Below are 15885 nucleotides of genomic sequence, written 5' to 3' on the forward strand. Positions count from 1 at the left end.
TGAGCTGTCTTGACATGTATCTGTGTACCTTGCTGGATGGGGATCTGTTCTTAACTCATTGTGATTTTTAGCAGAGATTGCATGACAGCATTATAGCCTCCAGCACACTAGGCATTTTGATTAAATCTCTTGCCTTTGTACAAAGGCACATCATGTGTATAGGGACTCTAATATGACGTTTTCATCTCCCCAGTGAAACTCTTCACTGCTTCAATAACTTTGGTCCTCAGAGGAGAGACAGCTATCAATAACAGCATCATTTCTTCAGAAGATCCCAGTGTTACCTGTGCACTGGTAGCGGGTATTTGCATCCACCTGTTTGTGGCTGACTCCAGAATCTCTTCATTGCAGAAGAAGCTTCTTGAATGTGCGGAGTGATTTTTCTACTATGTCCTCATGTGGACAAATAAGCAGTGCTCTATGGGATTTTTCTTTCCAGCTTAAGGAAACACATGTAGGGAAAATCCAGAGGAAAAAATATATATATATATTTATGAATGACTACATAAAGCGAAATGAGGGCTAGATAAATACAAATTTTAAGTAGATGCAAACAACTGTAAGTATTTGAAAAGTGTTAAGTACAAACAGTAAATGAGATGTCCAAACTTTTGGCAAGCTCTGTAAACGTAGAAGAGATGTGCAGAAGGAATACAGAGAATAAAATTAACAAGGTCATTATCATATGAAATAACCCTTTCACAATTAAAAAATTGTAGGACAGCCCCAGGTTTAGATAAAACACTACAGAGTATATACTAAGGAACAACTAGTAAATGAAGGATGGATGAGACAGAGCTGTCTGTTCCCAGTTCTGGCACTTGAAGTCAGCAGTGACTATTTTAATTGTTACTAAATGTGTTTCATTCACTGTTAAACTTATGAGATGTTAACCTTCTGTCTTTTCTTTCTGTTTTTATTTCTAGGCCTCTTCCTTATCTTAGGCTTGATACTTTACCCTGCAGGTTGGGGATGCCAGAAAGCAATAAGCTATTGTGGACATTATGCTTCTGCTTACAAACTGGGAGACTGCTCCTTGGGCTGGGCTTTCTACACAGCTATTGGTGGCACTATTCTGACATTCATCTGTGCAGTCTTCTCGGCACAAGCTGAAATCGCCACATCAAGTGACAAAGTGCAAGAAGAAATAGAGGAAGGAAAAAACCTTATCTGCCTCCTTTAATTCCAGTGGGAAAAATACCAGTGCCTGGTTATTAATTTGCTATCTATTGACTCGAGGAGATCTACTTACCGGTTTCCACAGTTTGTGTTGAGCCCCATGCATTCCAGCCCTGAACTACTGAAATGGTCTTTCTTCCTTGCTGGGCAATGAGGATCAGTGAAAGGATCCCAAGAAAGGAGAATGTAAACACTTGGGGATTTTTTAGTTTCATTATATTATCAGGACACTGTGGAGTATATTAATCAGATTGGGGATGTGAGGAATCATATATATAATGGGGATATTGTTACATAGCTGACAAATTCTGATTGATTGGATTGCCTTACCCACCGTGGTCACTTTAAAAAATTTGGATTTAAAATAATAAAAGCCAGCACGTTTTTTTTTTCACACAATCAAGAAGCCTATTTTAATTGAGCTTTGTTTCCAAGGGCTCCCCTCACCTGTGAATCTTTCACCACCATCTGGTTTGGTACCATATTTTTAATTGAGGTGCTTTTTCATACTGAACTTCCTTAAAGTACAGTGCCTTCTCATATAGTAAGTATATGATGGAGAGATCAAAGCTGATATGATGCAGTTCATACAAATCTTTAAACAGTTAAAGCTGATTCCCTACCACATCTCCTGCTTGAAACTTACAACACAAGGTGTGTGCCCCTTGTCTAGCAGGTAAATTATTTTGTTTTCATTGACTCAGTAGAGATGCTGTTGTTAACGCTGGTTTTCACTTGATTCTGATGCAACTGTTAGAAATACCATTTCATCGTATGTATGTTGAAACAGCAACTCTGCCTTTATTTGAAATCCCCAAAATCCGAAGCAGATGATAACTCCCCAGAGCACAGCTGGGCATTATCTTGTGAATGCCAACAGCTGGAGCTGGGCTTTAGCCTCTTGAACAAATGTAGATCAAATGCTGGGCTTCATTGGTATTATTCTTTCTCTTGCCAGTGAAACTTCATTCTTTGTCTACAGATCAATACGTCTCAGTCCCCCAGCTACGTCCTTAAGAAATTTACATTTTTCAGGAAGTCATGCCAAATTCTTAATGGATGGGAAGATCTTTTCCCATTTTTTAAACCACATGTAGCGTGGAACCTTTTCCAACTAAATCAGCAGAAATAACAGACTTTGCCACAAATGCCATTCCTTTCTCAAAAGCAGTCGGTTGCATTACTTGTGGTGTCCCATCACTTACTAGAACTACTTGTAAAAACAAATTTTAAAGGTATTTAAAAAAAAAAAAAAAAAGGAATGATGCAACTGTGGCATAGAAGCACTGGGAAGAATCCATCTGAGATGTAATTCTCGTGAACTTTAAGTGAATTCCTCTTCTTATTTCTTGGTGCATGTTTCACATCATACATTGCTCTCTATCACTGGAGTCTGGTCAGTCTACCAAAGCGTGCCATTAGCTATTTATAGATACTAAAAGTTGTTACTGTACAGGTAGAAGACTAATTTCAATACACTGCTCCTCTCCAGGTGATTCTCAAGCCTCTTCTTGCATTCACCTGTCTCTCTAGCCCACTTCCACCGTAGTCTAGATTTTAAAACGGGTAATTAACTTTTCTTTAAAATGAATATTTTAAAGTTTAAAAAATGGTCAGGAACCACTTATGCCCATTATCAGTACATAGAAAGATTTATTTTAACAAAACAAAGCTATTGGAACAAAGTGGTGTTTGAGGACAAAAAGTAACAGCAAGCACGTCCTGACCACCCTTGTGGTTTTCTGTTTTCTCCTACATGCACAGGCACATGCACTCTCCGAAGGGCATGCACGCTACCTGTCTAGCACAGCTGCAAGGTGATAGAAAACATCCTTTGGTGTTCCTCTTGAGCCCTCTACTGGAGTGCATAGTAGAGGAGGCTGGGGCATTAGCCCGTCTGTGCTTTGGTGAACAGTCTAACTGGAAAAGAAGGGTTGGTAGGAATAAGAGTAACCTATAAAAATTGGCTAAAAATTTTTAGTTAATCCAGAGTTTTATCGGTCAGACTCAGAGTTTTAGCTTTTCTTAAGTGGGCAGCAATCCAATGTGAATGTTGCCACTGCCACAAGTGTTTTTAACTATTATGAAGTAAATGCTGCTTTGGCTTGAACACCTGATTTAGCCAAAGCCAAGGTCAGTATTCCCAAAAGTTATGAGGGCATATACTGCTTAGGTTTAGAAGCAAGCAGTGAACAAGCCCAGTATACACTTATAGCTAACCTCTGCTATGATCTAAAGCATGCTTAAAATTTTTAATAGTTTTTTTTTTTTTTTTTAAATACTATGGAAGTATTTTCAGTGGCATGTTTTCCTTTTGTTTTCATTTGTAACCAAGGAGAGCCAGCTTTTCTGCTTGTTGCTGGTATGCTAACAACCTGCTCTGCAATGGCACGATCACCCAACTTGCAAGAATATCCATGTTCATCACATAGTTCACAGATAGGTAGAAGACAGGCTGGGAAGAAATACAGAAAAAAATAATTAGAATTTCCTTTCTTTCCTTTCTCAGGGTTCTGTTTTTCTAGCAAGTGGTAAGGTGTTACATATTGATGCATTTTTTTTCCTGGATGACTTTTTCAGATGTAGGGTGCTCTTGTTAAATCTGACAGCTGTTAAAAGTTGTTCTTGACTGTCACCTCAACAGCAGCTTTCAAAGATGTTTTGAAAAAAAAATCAGCTTAAAACTAATTTAATTAATTTCATGAGAGGAGCTGCAGAGTGTAACTGCTTCTTAATGTACATGCACTGCATAGGATCTAGAAGACTTTGCTGTGATTCTTTAAAACCTGTGTGCCAATTAGTTCAGTTTAACTTTGTTTTTGTGATATTAAAGAATTCTTCAAGCATCTGTGGTTTGATCAACTTTGTAAACTTATATTCTGTAAAGTGCCATAGACTTTTTTTAATTGTAGCATATTTAAATATATATATATATATACACAAATTTGTGTGAGATGTGCAATAACAGGAATGTCTTTTTTTTTTTGTAGGGTTTTTTGTTTTTTGGGTTTTTTGTTTTTGGGTTTTGTTGTTGTTGTTGTTTTTTGGTTGGTTTTTTTTTTGTTTTTTTTTTTGTAGTTCTTGCTATTAAACAAGGTATTTGAAAAGGGACTTCCCAGGGAAGAATTGGTGTGTTGGTGGTGTGGACAAACTAAGCATAGACTAATGCAATAGAGTTACGGATTTCAAAGATGAATACAACAGTAACAGTAGCTTAAAGACTTAACAAAAATCTCTTTTAGTGTGATTTCATCTATATAATACAACTGAAATGTGAAGTTGTAGCTATCTCTGGCAATGTACAATCTGAAAGCTGAAAAGGTTCAGCAAAGTTTCTTAGTGTGCTTTATTTATCATGTGGCATTGAAAAAAACATTGCTACTGAGCTATTTCTGGTTTGTCCATATCACCTTTGTCTCCATTTTGCTCCAAGTTCTTTGGATTCTGAGATTTGTTCAGCCCAGTCATTTCAGTTCTGAATTGTTATCCCACATCAGAGTATCTCACTTGTGTTCCTTGAAAGCCGTGGACACTGGTGCCTGGGATAAGGAAAGGTCAGAGCCCTACAAAAGCATGGCCTGGCAGCAGCATGCACACCACAGCCACAGTACAGAAAGAGAAGCTGTGGCAACCCAACTAGATTAGATTTTGAGCCATGGTTTATTTGTGGTACTGTTTATCTGTTCTTGAGTCGCCACTATGTACACTTATTAGCACGAATTATGTACCTAATATGTTATTTTTTTGAATCTAAATTTCAATTAAAATTGAGTTATTGAACTGTAACAGGAGTATGACTATCTTAATCCAAACATATTAGGTATGTTTAGCCAGAGCAAGTTTTCTTTAATTGTAGCTTTGATAGCATTTAAGAAACCCAGCCCAGTGATTTTGTTAGTGTTTTAGTTTTTTGACTAACAATTACTGATCAAAAAGTATGTGATTTGAAATTGTACCTATGCATTATTACAGTACAGTCGCATTAAAGAGACTCTCTGATTAGAAACATGTCTGACATTTTTATTTTGCAACTACAGCACTGCAGTTCCTTTCTCATGGAAAAGTGGGTAGGCAGGAGGGGGTATGGAGAGGGTTTAAAACAAAAACTGCTCAATCACAGACTTTTAAATGACTTTTGCTTTAATGTGTATGCTTTCCACCTGCAACTTGACAAACACTGAAGAGTTGTATGTTGCTTAATTTATGGCAGAACCAGAAGCAAGACTTTTATTAGTTGAAAGAAAAGTCAGGATGTCTGTCTTCTCTGATAGTAGTGGAGGCCTATTTACATTAATTAATTAATTAATTAAGCTTCTGACACTTCCTAAACTTCCAAGAAACAGATCATGGTGAAATATCTGAACCGCTTTCCTTGAGTTTTGGAAATCTAAAGCTCAAATTGGGGGATAGGTGCCACTCAGTGCATCACTACCTTAAATGTATCTGTGGATTTCAAAGCAGGTGTACGTGCACATGTACACACACACACGCACACTCTCCCTCCCTTATGCAAGGTACCTAGGTTCAAAACCTGTTCCTCTACTGCTGCCACTGCCACCCTCACTACTTAATGATGTGCATGTTTGCCAGCATCTTCAAAGTCTCACATCTGCTATCCTCTCCCAAAAAAACCTGACTGTTTCTCCGAGCACTGTTCTCTGTAGTAATACCACAGTGGTCTAGATAAACTCAGTTTTCATCTTCCCATACAAACAAAACCCAGGAATACATTCGGTACAAAAAAGTTGGTATTACAGGTGATATAATAGGAAAAATGACTGGTAGTGCCTAAGGAATACAAAACCAAGACACAGCAATGACACATGTCAACTCAACTGAAATGAGGAAAACAAACAGTACCAAACCAGTGCTGTTTTCAGCAACTTCATTTTACTTTCAATGTTTCAGGATTCACTGGATAGCCACAGAATTTCATTCAGTAATGACAGAACATGTTTAGATTTATAACCCCCTAACTATATAGCACAAGGAAGCAGGCTGCAAGTATTTAAGAATGTTTTTCATAATATTTGAGTTGGCTAATTCTGATTACCGTAATGTATTATTTCAGTAGTGGACAATGTTCCCATTTCTGCATAATTAAAGCATTTATATACAGAATTACAAAAAACAAGTGAGGTTTTTACATAGATCAGCCGCCTTGTAAGTCATCCCAAATTTTAAAAGAAAAATCTATTTTGTTCAAAACTATACAGAGCAAAAATCCCGGAAAAAAAGTCTTTTTTTATTCTGTGACACTGTGTTAATACAATAAATATACAAAACTTCTGAACAACTCAGACATGCAACAGAGGGACAGAAGGAGTGTATTTGAGAATCATGACATTCACCAGGATGACAGAGCATTGTTAGTAATTTACAAAATATACAAACATCCCCATGATAAATACTCCTATATTACGTATCAATGACTACTGACATTCCAGTGTTTAAACTTCATACTCTGTACTCAATTTGTCACAATACTACAAAATGACAAGTGGGTGCCATACTCTGTTAATTAATGAGAGGTTAAAATCTCATTTTATTTGGGTAACAGTATTTTAACCAACATCAGCCTTCTGTTGCCAAAGGTAAACTCAAACTTCTTCCTTCCTTTTGGGCTGCAAAGCGTCAGAGATTTCAGGTTTAACAGCTCACGTGTAAGTGAATCTTGAATTTCGCTTATGTGGTTTAGATCTGTACATTCAGCCCGGGACATTACAAATCAGCACCCAATATACACTGAACTTTCTCATAGAACATTTAAACATTTGGAAAAATATGCCTGCCAAATTCGGGTTTTATACCTCATCTTTTTTTTCCACGGTATATTCAGGTAATGATTAAGTTGAAGAACGCATAATAATAAAGCAAGGATTACGTCCATGGAATTCAAATCCAAGAGATATCCAAGATAACTACTTAAATTTAGATTCAAAACAATTCATACTACAGCTCCTACACATAGTCATTGAGTCAAATTTAAAAGATTTTGAAAAGAACAGTTTTGATGTACAGCTGCTAGAAGTGTAGTGCCTGATCTCAGCAGAAAATAAAGACACCTGTGGAAAGCCTTTATTAACATCCCACACAAATTCAAGTTCAATGCTAGCCTATTCACTACTATAAAATTTTAGACCCCTATTAGAGAGAACATTTAAATTACTTTTAACTTGTGATGCAAAGAATATTTAGATGACAGTACATTCATTCTTATTTAACTTCTGTGTAGGTGAAACTGCTACATTTATCCAAATTCAAGTTGGATTTAAAGACATTAGTAAAATAAAGGATACTAATTACTAATGCTAATGGTAATACTGATCAAGAGATTAAGTTAATAGCATTAAAAAATAAAACCTTTGTGTTATTATTAATACAACTAATTAAAAAGACTTAATCTATGAGCATGGAGGGACCTCAGAAACTTTTGGCTCTATCTTGCTAAAAGTGCTTCACCTTAAGAGCTGAAAAAATTTCAGCTACAATAAAATTACTCTACAGGTTGTGGGATGTTTCATTTTCTAAAACAAAGCTTAAAAAAAATAGCCCAAATATTATGTATAAAGGCTCGTAGTCAAAACAAGGAACTCCAAGTAACCTTCAAAGGACAAATCCATCACTTTATAATAAGACCTGATTAAACTCTAGAACATTATGATGGTATATCCCATTACTGACTGTTCTGTTCTACAGCAACCATTTAACCTTTTAGGCCTTCAGCTCAATGACTTAACTTTGTGAACAATGAATAGTTTTTATTTTTTCAGTTCAAAATAGGAAGCTTTCACTTCCAGCGTAAATCACAGAGATGGCTGAGTTATGTTAAAATGAATTCAAGTATCTGTTAAATGCCATTGCTTAAAAAGATTGATCTTAGACAATATTATTTTAAGAAAATTAAATACTGTGTATTTATATTTTTGGACAAGCAGTAAACAGAGTGACTGACAAGGCTAGAGATTCAGTACCACCGTTAAACACAAACCTACTCTAAAAAAAAATCTAAGAATCCCCAAAACAAAAATACCACTGCATGTCATAGAGGAGAGCTAGACAAGAAACTAGTGTCCTAAACATCAATATTCTGTTCTTTTCCAGCAAAATTATTACCTCAAGAAAGGAATACTGAAATAAAAAACATAATATATAATCGTTCATGTCTGTGATTGTAACCATCAGCTAACTTCCTTAACTTGTACACTGCATTACACATTCTATTACAGAGAATGTTTATGCATCATTGTCATTTCTCACAGGAAGAGAATACTCCATGAAAATAGAAACAAACAAACGCTATAAAGTGGTGCAAGTAAATTCTGGACCAAAACACTATTTAAACATGATCAGATAACTCAACAGCATTCATGCAAACTTACAGGTTTATACCAAAAGACTTACCCTAAAAATAAATTTTGAAGAATTTATCAAATTCCTAGATAGTTATTTGATCATTAAATACCATTATTCAATCTGAGGCCAATTATTGAAATTATTTATCTCCCATAAAATATAGAGGGATTTACATTATAGATAGCAACATTTAAAATAAGGGCAAAGAATTTACTTTCAAAATAAATAAATTTATAACAGAACAAAACAAACATTTCCCATTTTACCCATGCACAGCTGAGGAAGAGACAAACATGCTGTGTTAATTTTATTCTAGGCTTTTAGGAAACAGAATAAATGACTTGAAAGTAAATTACAATCAAAGAGAACCTTAACAACTTCTTTTATTTCCTCTACATTCGGTTACCCTTGAATGCATTCTGAGCTGCACTGGTTGCTGCTGTCGATGCGGCATTGGCTGCAGCAGTTTGTACAGTTTTGTTGGACATCACTCCTGTTGCAAATTCTTGCTGTGCTTTCTCAAAACTAGCACCAGTTGTGCGGTAGAGACCATGAACCTAGGAATGTGTGAAAGCAGTGAAAAAGTAATGAATTTTCCATTTCTTGGTAGAGTAATAGCTAAGTCTCAAACACAAAGCAGAGCTGTGTGGTAGAGAAATCTTGCTTTTATGTTTAGAAAGATCTGGAAGTGAGTCAGACTCCTTCTGCACAAGGTGCTAACAAATTTTGATTGCCCTGCTGTACACAGTTTGATTACACAGATTTCTCTTACTTAATAGTTTCACAGGGGTCTCTCAAAAGGTCTTTAACTTGTATAATACTCAGTTTCTAAAACAATGTATTTAAGTATGCAAAGAGGCTGTATTTTTAGTATTACATAGGGACATGGCTTGCAAAAGAAGCTGATGTCTCAATTTGTCTACAAGTTGGCACACTCACTGAAAGTGAATGTCCATGTTAAAAGAGCAGGAAACAAAGCCAAAGAAGTATTGCCACTGTGGCAATAACAATCTGAAAAGCTTTTCTCTACACCAATCTTTAGAAAGAATTTCTCTAACTTACATGCTTATAAGAATTTATTAAGCTAAACTATTACTGAGCATAGTTCAAAATATCTTAATAGTGTAGCTATCTATCTGCTAGCATGATGACCAACAGCTCTGCATAATAAGCAGAGATTATAACCATATGGCTTACAAACTCTTCAAACAATTCATCTTGCAATTTATAGTACAGCAAAAACCAAATCCTGAGTAACTTCCAATTAGCTGAGAATTAAAATTAGACCTCAACTTTAGATTCATATTCAATCGAGTCTTTAAATAGTTGATAAAGTTGTCAAATAGTATTATAAAGACATTTCTATCTACACACAGCAGACAAACTGATGTTATAACTTTTTTCCTTCATTAGAAATCTGACTATTTCTCATCCGTAAAGATATATGATGTCATATCTGAGCATGCTGAGTATGCAGGCTTTCTGAAAGAATCCAGATGCATGTGGTAGAAAAACTTTAAAAAAATAACCTGTTCTACCATGCATTTTTCTTGATTCTTTCTGCTGTGTCTGAGTATTTATGGAGAAAAGAAATAACAAGAGGTTGACATCTCTAGGCTATGCTTAAAAATTCTGACTTAATGTATGAGAGACAGAAGAGTCTGGGTATGTGAAAAATCATTAAACATAGGAGTAAGGTAGAATTATTAGAACTACTAGCATATCAGCAGCAGAATTTTTACATTTAATCAAAAGCAACCTTGAAAACTTAATTGTATGCTATTATCTAAGCTTAGGAATTCTGTACAGAAATTCGTAAAAACTAACAAAGAGAAAATAAAGCATCTTTGATCATTTATGCTATGCCATCATTAATTGACAATAACAAGTTAACATTATTAAAATAAGAAAAATAAAAATGCCAAGCATCTCCACCTTCTATTGACTGGACTGATGAAGCAACACAGATCAGACTATTACAACCTCATACCTACAGCTACAACCTTAGCGTCATGCATTTACCTTCCCAGTTAACTGTGGGCCTACCTCCCAACTTCTCTACTCAGATAAGAATACTTTCCCATTTTACTTTGCAGAAAATAACTGCATCACAAAAACAGCTTTTCGTAACTCCATGACAGTTTAAGCAAAAAAGTATTACAGAAGCCGAGTTGTTAATATGTGCAGCAGACCTCCCAAGAATATCACATAATCCCCCCCTACTTTGTGACAGTGCACCACTCTCTCAAGCAGGAAAACAAAATTCAGGTCAAACACAGAAAGCAGAAAAGTAGAATAAACAGCTTACCTTTTTAAACATAACTAATGAGATAACAGCAGATGCTGTGAAAAGTGCAGCTATGATTATCATCATAATGCCAACAGGAATACTCTTATTAAGACCAGTAAGAGATGAAATCCATCCACTGAAGAAAAAGAAAAAATCAAACCTTACTTGAACAGCACTGGAACCATTCAACCAAAGGCACCCACATCAGAAGGAAGCTAGATAAAACTCCTGGTTCTAGTCAACTTCAAGTATTTTTGAAAGGAATTTCAGAAAAATTACCAATGAGAAAATTTCCAGATTGTAGCCAGTTTTTACAGTGCCATTTCTATTTTAACAATGCGTGTTGCAAAGCTGTAAGGAAAACCTCAGTACAAGATAATTCTATAGCAGAGTCAAGAAGAAATTAGAAATTTGAGAGTAGCTTATCAATTTTCGTTACTTCTGGTCATAATATAATTTCAGACTAAATTAAAACTGCATGACTTTATGAAGGAGAAAATGTCTCTTAAAAACACTTAAAACTTCTTTAAAAATAACACAAAAATATGCCATATGTACATCTTATATGTGGGAGGATGTATTTAGCTGTATCCACGCAGCGATGGTTTCTCAATTGGTGTCAATATGATAATTTATTAAAGTAGAAAGGTTTAACTAATAGATCAACTAATAGAAAAGTAAGATTAACTACTAGAAAAGATCACTGTCATTCTCTATTTTAAACATTTTTTTTTCAAACTAAACATCAACAGTGAAATACAATACCAAACCTTTAAATCACAAAAAAGCAGGTGCCTTAAGAAAAATAAAACATCAAGATGGAAGATTCTTCCAATTAAGAGAGCAAAAAATTTCTGTAAACCTTCAAAATATTAAAATTTTCCTCTACCTGTTTCACACTGTTCTGATATCCCCTATGCTCAACTGGACTCTACCACATATCCCCAAAATTTGAACTGTAAACAGCTTCTTCTGATGATCTGACTACTTTTCATACCCATGCCACAAATATTCTTAGAAGCATATTCCACATACTGGGAAAGTGGTCCCTTATAAAATTATTTTTCTCATGTCAATCAAGGCATCTATGAAAAAGTAACACAATAAATCTGAGAGCAAAAAGTAATGAAACTGGATTTTTCATTACACTTCAGTTCTAAAGCAATATTGTTTTGGCTGTACAAATGTTTGCAGATTAGCTGCAAAATATCACTGATATAGAAAAATATCATTACGCAGACACTGTACTGCCAGTCATAGCACTCCATGCTACCAACTGGCTACTGCTTTTAGTTAGTTCTATTTTGCTGAGGATTTTTTGCAGGAATGGTAACTACAATTCCCAGTAACTTTTAAATGTAAAATTTAAGTATTATAAGCTCCTCACAATTCAGGTGGAAACAGAGATCTACTACTCCACCTGGACTCTCACAAGTCCATGGGGGCGGATGGGATCCGCACAAGGGTGCTGAGGGAGCTGGCTAACCCTAACCCTAAAATACTCTTATTTTTTCTGTTTTCTTCCTTATTCTAAACACGTAACATCTCCAGACAGCACTAAAATATAGGAGAAAGTATAAAAGTAGTTCAGATTTGCTTACATCAAACAGCAAAATTTTGACCAGCCTAGTAACAGAAGTACCTCACACTCATGGGATATCTTTCACTTATGCTTTTCTCAGTGCCAAATGTAACAATTCTAGGGAAAACAACATATACATATATGTATTTAAAAACGTAGACTATATTGCAGGTGCTATATCAAATATGTTTGCCGTACAGAGAGTACAATGCTACAGAAAACAGAATACTCACCAGTTTCCCCATCTTTGAAATCCAGCAGCTTGAAGTACATGTACAGCAAACTGACAGATATATACAAAGAAGAACACAAAGAACCTGAACGAACTGTCACTCCTGAAAGAGGGAAAAAATAATGTAATGTAGCCAGCAAATAAATGACTTTTGACAAACCACTGTACTATTAAAAAAAAAAAATCTGCATTTCCTAGATGAAAAGTGTTTTGAATTAGCGACGATGACTTCAAGTATTGGTAACTGTGATTTTTTTTGTGTTTCTTTACAAGTGTTTTCTTCTTCTTTAATACAGTATCTTTGCCTCCTCCATCTCTTCAAGAGGCGAGAATAACAGCAAGATGCTACTCCTTTGTGTTTTGTTCCGCACAAAGGAGGGCCTTAGACTGAACACAGAAGTTCTGCTACAGTGCTTGAAGAACAGAAGTCTGAAATTTACAGTTCTGGCAGTATTGCATGAAAATCTTTTACTTGAAAAGGAAATAATCTAGTGTGGAATTATGGAAATATAATGCAGATCACAGTACTGAAGCAGCTGTTGTTTAAAAGTAAAACATACAAAATATGCTTGCTGTTTAAATGAGTAAAATGTCAGCTTGACAAAGACTAAAGCATTAGCAGCCTGTCCAAAAAAATCCAAATACAAATGAACAGGTAAAACCTCAATGAAGACCTCAAAACTAGTGACAACATGAAACGCTTGCTCCCAAAGTTCCAAATAAACTAAAAGTGACTTAGTTAAATCACCAATTAAGAACATGGAATCAGCTTTTGCCAGCAGTAACACTTCTTGCATAGGGAATTTTTTCATTACTATTGATTCAATCCTTTCAGTTCAGGAAGTACTGCCTTTAGTTGTTCAGCAGAAAACAAAAGTTGAAAATGCAATAAATAGTTTTCCAAACAACTAAGACAAGCTACAGTTTTACTAGATCTAAGACCCTAAAAGAGAATGTGACACTGAACTTCTCCGGCAAATCAGGAATAACAACTATTTGTAAAGCAACACTATGTCAGATTTATAACCAGTTAAAGCTACCACTTCTCTAACACTCTCAAGAAGACCGGTTTCTATAAAAAGGAAAAAAACAGTTATTATTTACGTCACACATTCTGGTGTTACTGTCTGTTAGTAAAAAACAAGTTGACAGGAGAAAATATAAGTTAAACTACATAATTCTTCAAAGACATGTAGGCACAACAGCATCTCCTTGGTTATCAAAAAGAAACATGTAATTTAGCCTAAAGATTATGCTAAACTGCAATTTGTGGCTATCAATCTTTCTCTAAAAAATTAGTGTATTTAATCTGACAATATTCTGATTCAGTTCAATGTAAAAATCAATTCATAATATTTTTACATTGAAAAAATGTAATTTTTCAATTGAAATTTTGATTTCAATTGAATAATCAAAATTTCGAATTTTCTCATGTTGACTGAAACATAGTTCAATTTTGCATGCAGACCAACCATTTTATTTTTAAACACTGATACATTTCAAGCTTGTGAAGCCTACCAAATATAGATTGGTAAAAGATGGGAAAAAATACTGGAGTTTGATTACAAAATACTAGCTTTACTCAAGCTTCTCAGTTTACAACAACTGCAGGCATTTCAGTTAACTAGACAATCAAACATGAAGTGTAAGTTTCATTAGTTTCACTAAGGAAGCCAAAAATTCAAGAACCTTTAACTGTAAATCTGCTCAGGTGCAAAGGAATAGAAATATAATGAGAATTTTGCTTAAAATTGTTACCAGGCCAATAGAAAAAAAGTTATTACTATGTCACTGCTAGAAACAGTAAATATTTTAAAGGATGTTCCGTGATACTCCTAACTACTGCTGCTTATATTTCAAATACAGAAATTAAATTCATGGCAAACATACTACTTGTTTCTAATAAAATCATATTAAAGGGTCATCATGTTCACAAAAATTCTGGAATGTTAATGCATTTCAAGTGAGATATTTTAAAAATATATTAAAAGTCAAGACGAAGTTTTTACCTGAAGGCTCCATAAAGTGGTCTGTACCAGCAGACAAAAGAACAAGGAGTAAAAAGCAAGAACCAGAGGATACTCAATCCAAAATCAACACCTCGTGTAGCATCAACATAAAACCAGGCCAAACATCCAAAGATATTAAGAAACAGTGTCACTGTATGGACTGTAGAAGCACAAGTAAAAAAAAGTCTTAATTAAATTATGTTTATATAAGAAAAGATTATAACTGTTAAAATAATACCGAAACAAAACATCTTTAAGCAAAACATAAACATGTTGAAAATAAAACAATATCCTCTCTGCAATAATCTAACTGATTTTTACATCGTTTTCTAACTATCAGGTAAAGCCAGTATTCCCAAGCAAAAGCACCGAACGGAAAAGGTCAGGTATTAACCTGGTGTATATCGTGAAGATAAAACACCTAAGACTAAAAGGATGAAAAAAGAGGTTTCTACAGTTGCAGTAATGGATGATTCCTCCACTATGGCTACTGAATATGGACATTCACACTTTATTAATAGGCTATTTACTTTCACTTACAATCAGGCAAGTAAATAAATGCAGACTATCAGCCTTATAATTACAATATATTTCCACTGTTTTTATACATATATTTTTTAAAGAAAATGTTCTAAGTGATGCAAAATGTATTAAAAATTAGCATTAGACATGCTCTAATTTGAAAGGAATTTTCAACATATAATCTAAAAATAAAATACATAAAATATATTTTTTACCAAACACTATCTGTCCTTACATGTACTAGAGCAAAATACCCTACTTTGAAAATACACTTATCCATAAAGCAAAATCATGTTACCAGTTAACTATTTCAACTAAAGGAAATGCATTGGCATTTTGACAGTTATTTCAAAAACACTTCACTTTTGGAACAAAATACACAGCAGTAGTAAGAAATATTATATTATGAAAATATTTTCATAATATCTAATTACAAAGCACTTTCATAATTATCTGGCATATAAATTATTTCTTCCAGATACTTAAAAGATATAAATGAATTTCTGTCTCTGTTCAGCAACACGCAGTGATTCAGGAGTGATTCTGCTAGTAAACTAGGATAGCATGCAGTAGTTTTATAATTAAGAGTACACAAATAATCAGTGCTGCAAGAAACTGCTTAAATTCAGAGAGACATTTTAGTCATTCTACTGGAAGGTAAGTTCAACAGAGGAACTGGTAAGTTTGTAAAGATTCTGAAAAAAGACTTCAAAGC

The 15885-nt window shown here is 34.6% G+C and overlaps 2 protein-coding genes and 1 pseudogene across 8 annotated transcripts in view; 2 read left to right on the top strand and 1 right to left on the bottom strand.

Annotated features, from left to right (window-relative positions):
* The window catches only part of LHFPL2 (lipoma HMGIC fusion partner-like 2), a 129809-nt gene extending 124624 nt beyond the window's left edge, over nt 1-5185 (top strand). For all 6 annotated transcript variants that reach the window (XM_021379481.1, XM_021379486.1, XM_021379482.1 and 3 more), the window contains one exon: nt 927-5185. In XM_021379481.1, the coding sequence (XP_021235156.1) occupies nt 927-1183 (257 nt within the window). In that variant the 3' untranslated portion in view covers nt 1184-5185. The remainder of the gene's footprint in view (nt 1-926) is intronic.
* LOC110389741 lies at nt 1755-5185 on the top strand (annotated as a pseudogene).
* SCAMP1 (secretory carrier membrane protein 1) overlaps nt 6048-15885 on the bottom strand; it is a 42981-nt gene continuing 33143 nt past the window's right edge. For both annotated transcript variants that reach the window (XM_021379479.1, XM_021379480.1), the window contains exons 6-9: nt 14649-14808; nt 12641-12742; nt 10844-10961; nt 6048-9092 (exon numbers count right to left, since the gene is read on the bottom strand). In XM_021379479.1, the coding sequence (XP_021235154.1) occupies nt 8928-9092; nt 10844-10961; nt 12641-12742; nt 14649-14808 (545 nt within the window). In that variant the 3' untranslated portion in view covers nt 6048-8927. The remainder of the gene's footprint in view (nt 9093-10843; nt 10962-12640; nt 12743-14648; nt 14809-15885) is intronic.

This window comes from Numida meleagris, chromosome Z, assembly GCF_002078875.1.
Source record: "Numida meleagris isolate 19003 breed g44 Domestic line chromosome Z, NumMel1.0, whole genome shotgun sequence".
In the NCBI taxonomy this organism is placed as follows: domain Eukaryota; kingdom Metazoa; phylum Chordata; class Aves; order Galliformes; family Numididae; genus Numida; species Numida meleagris.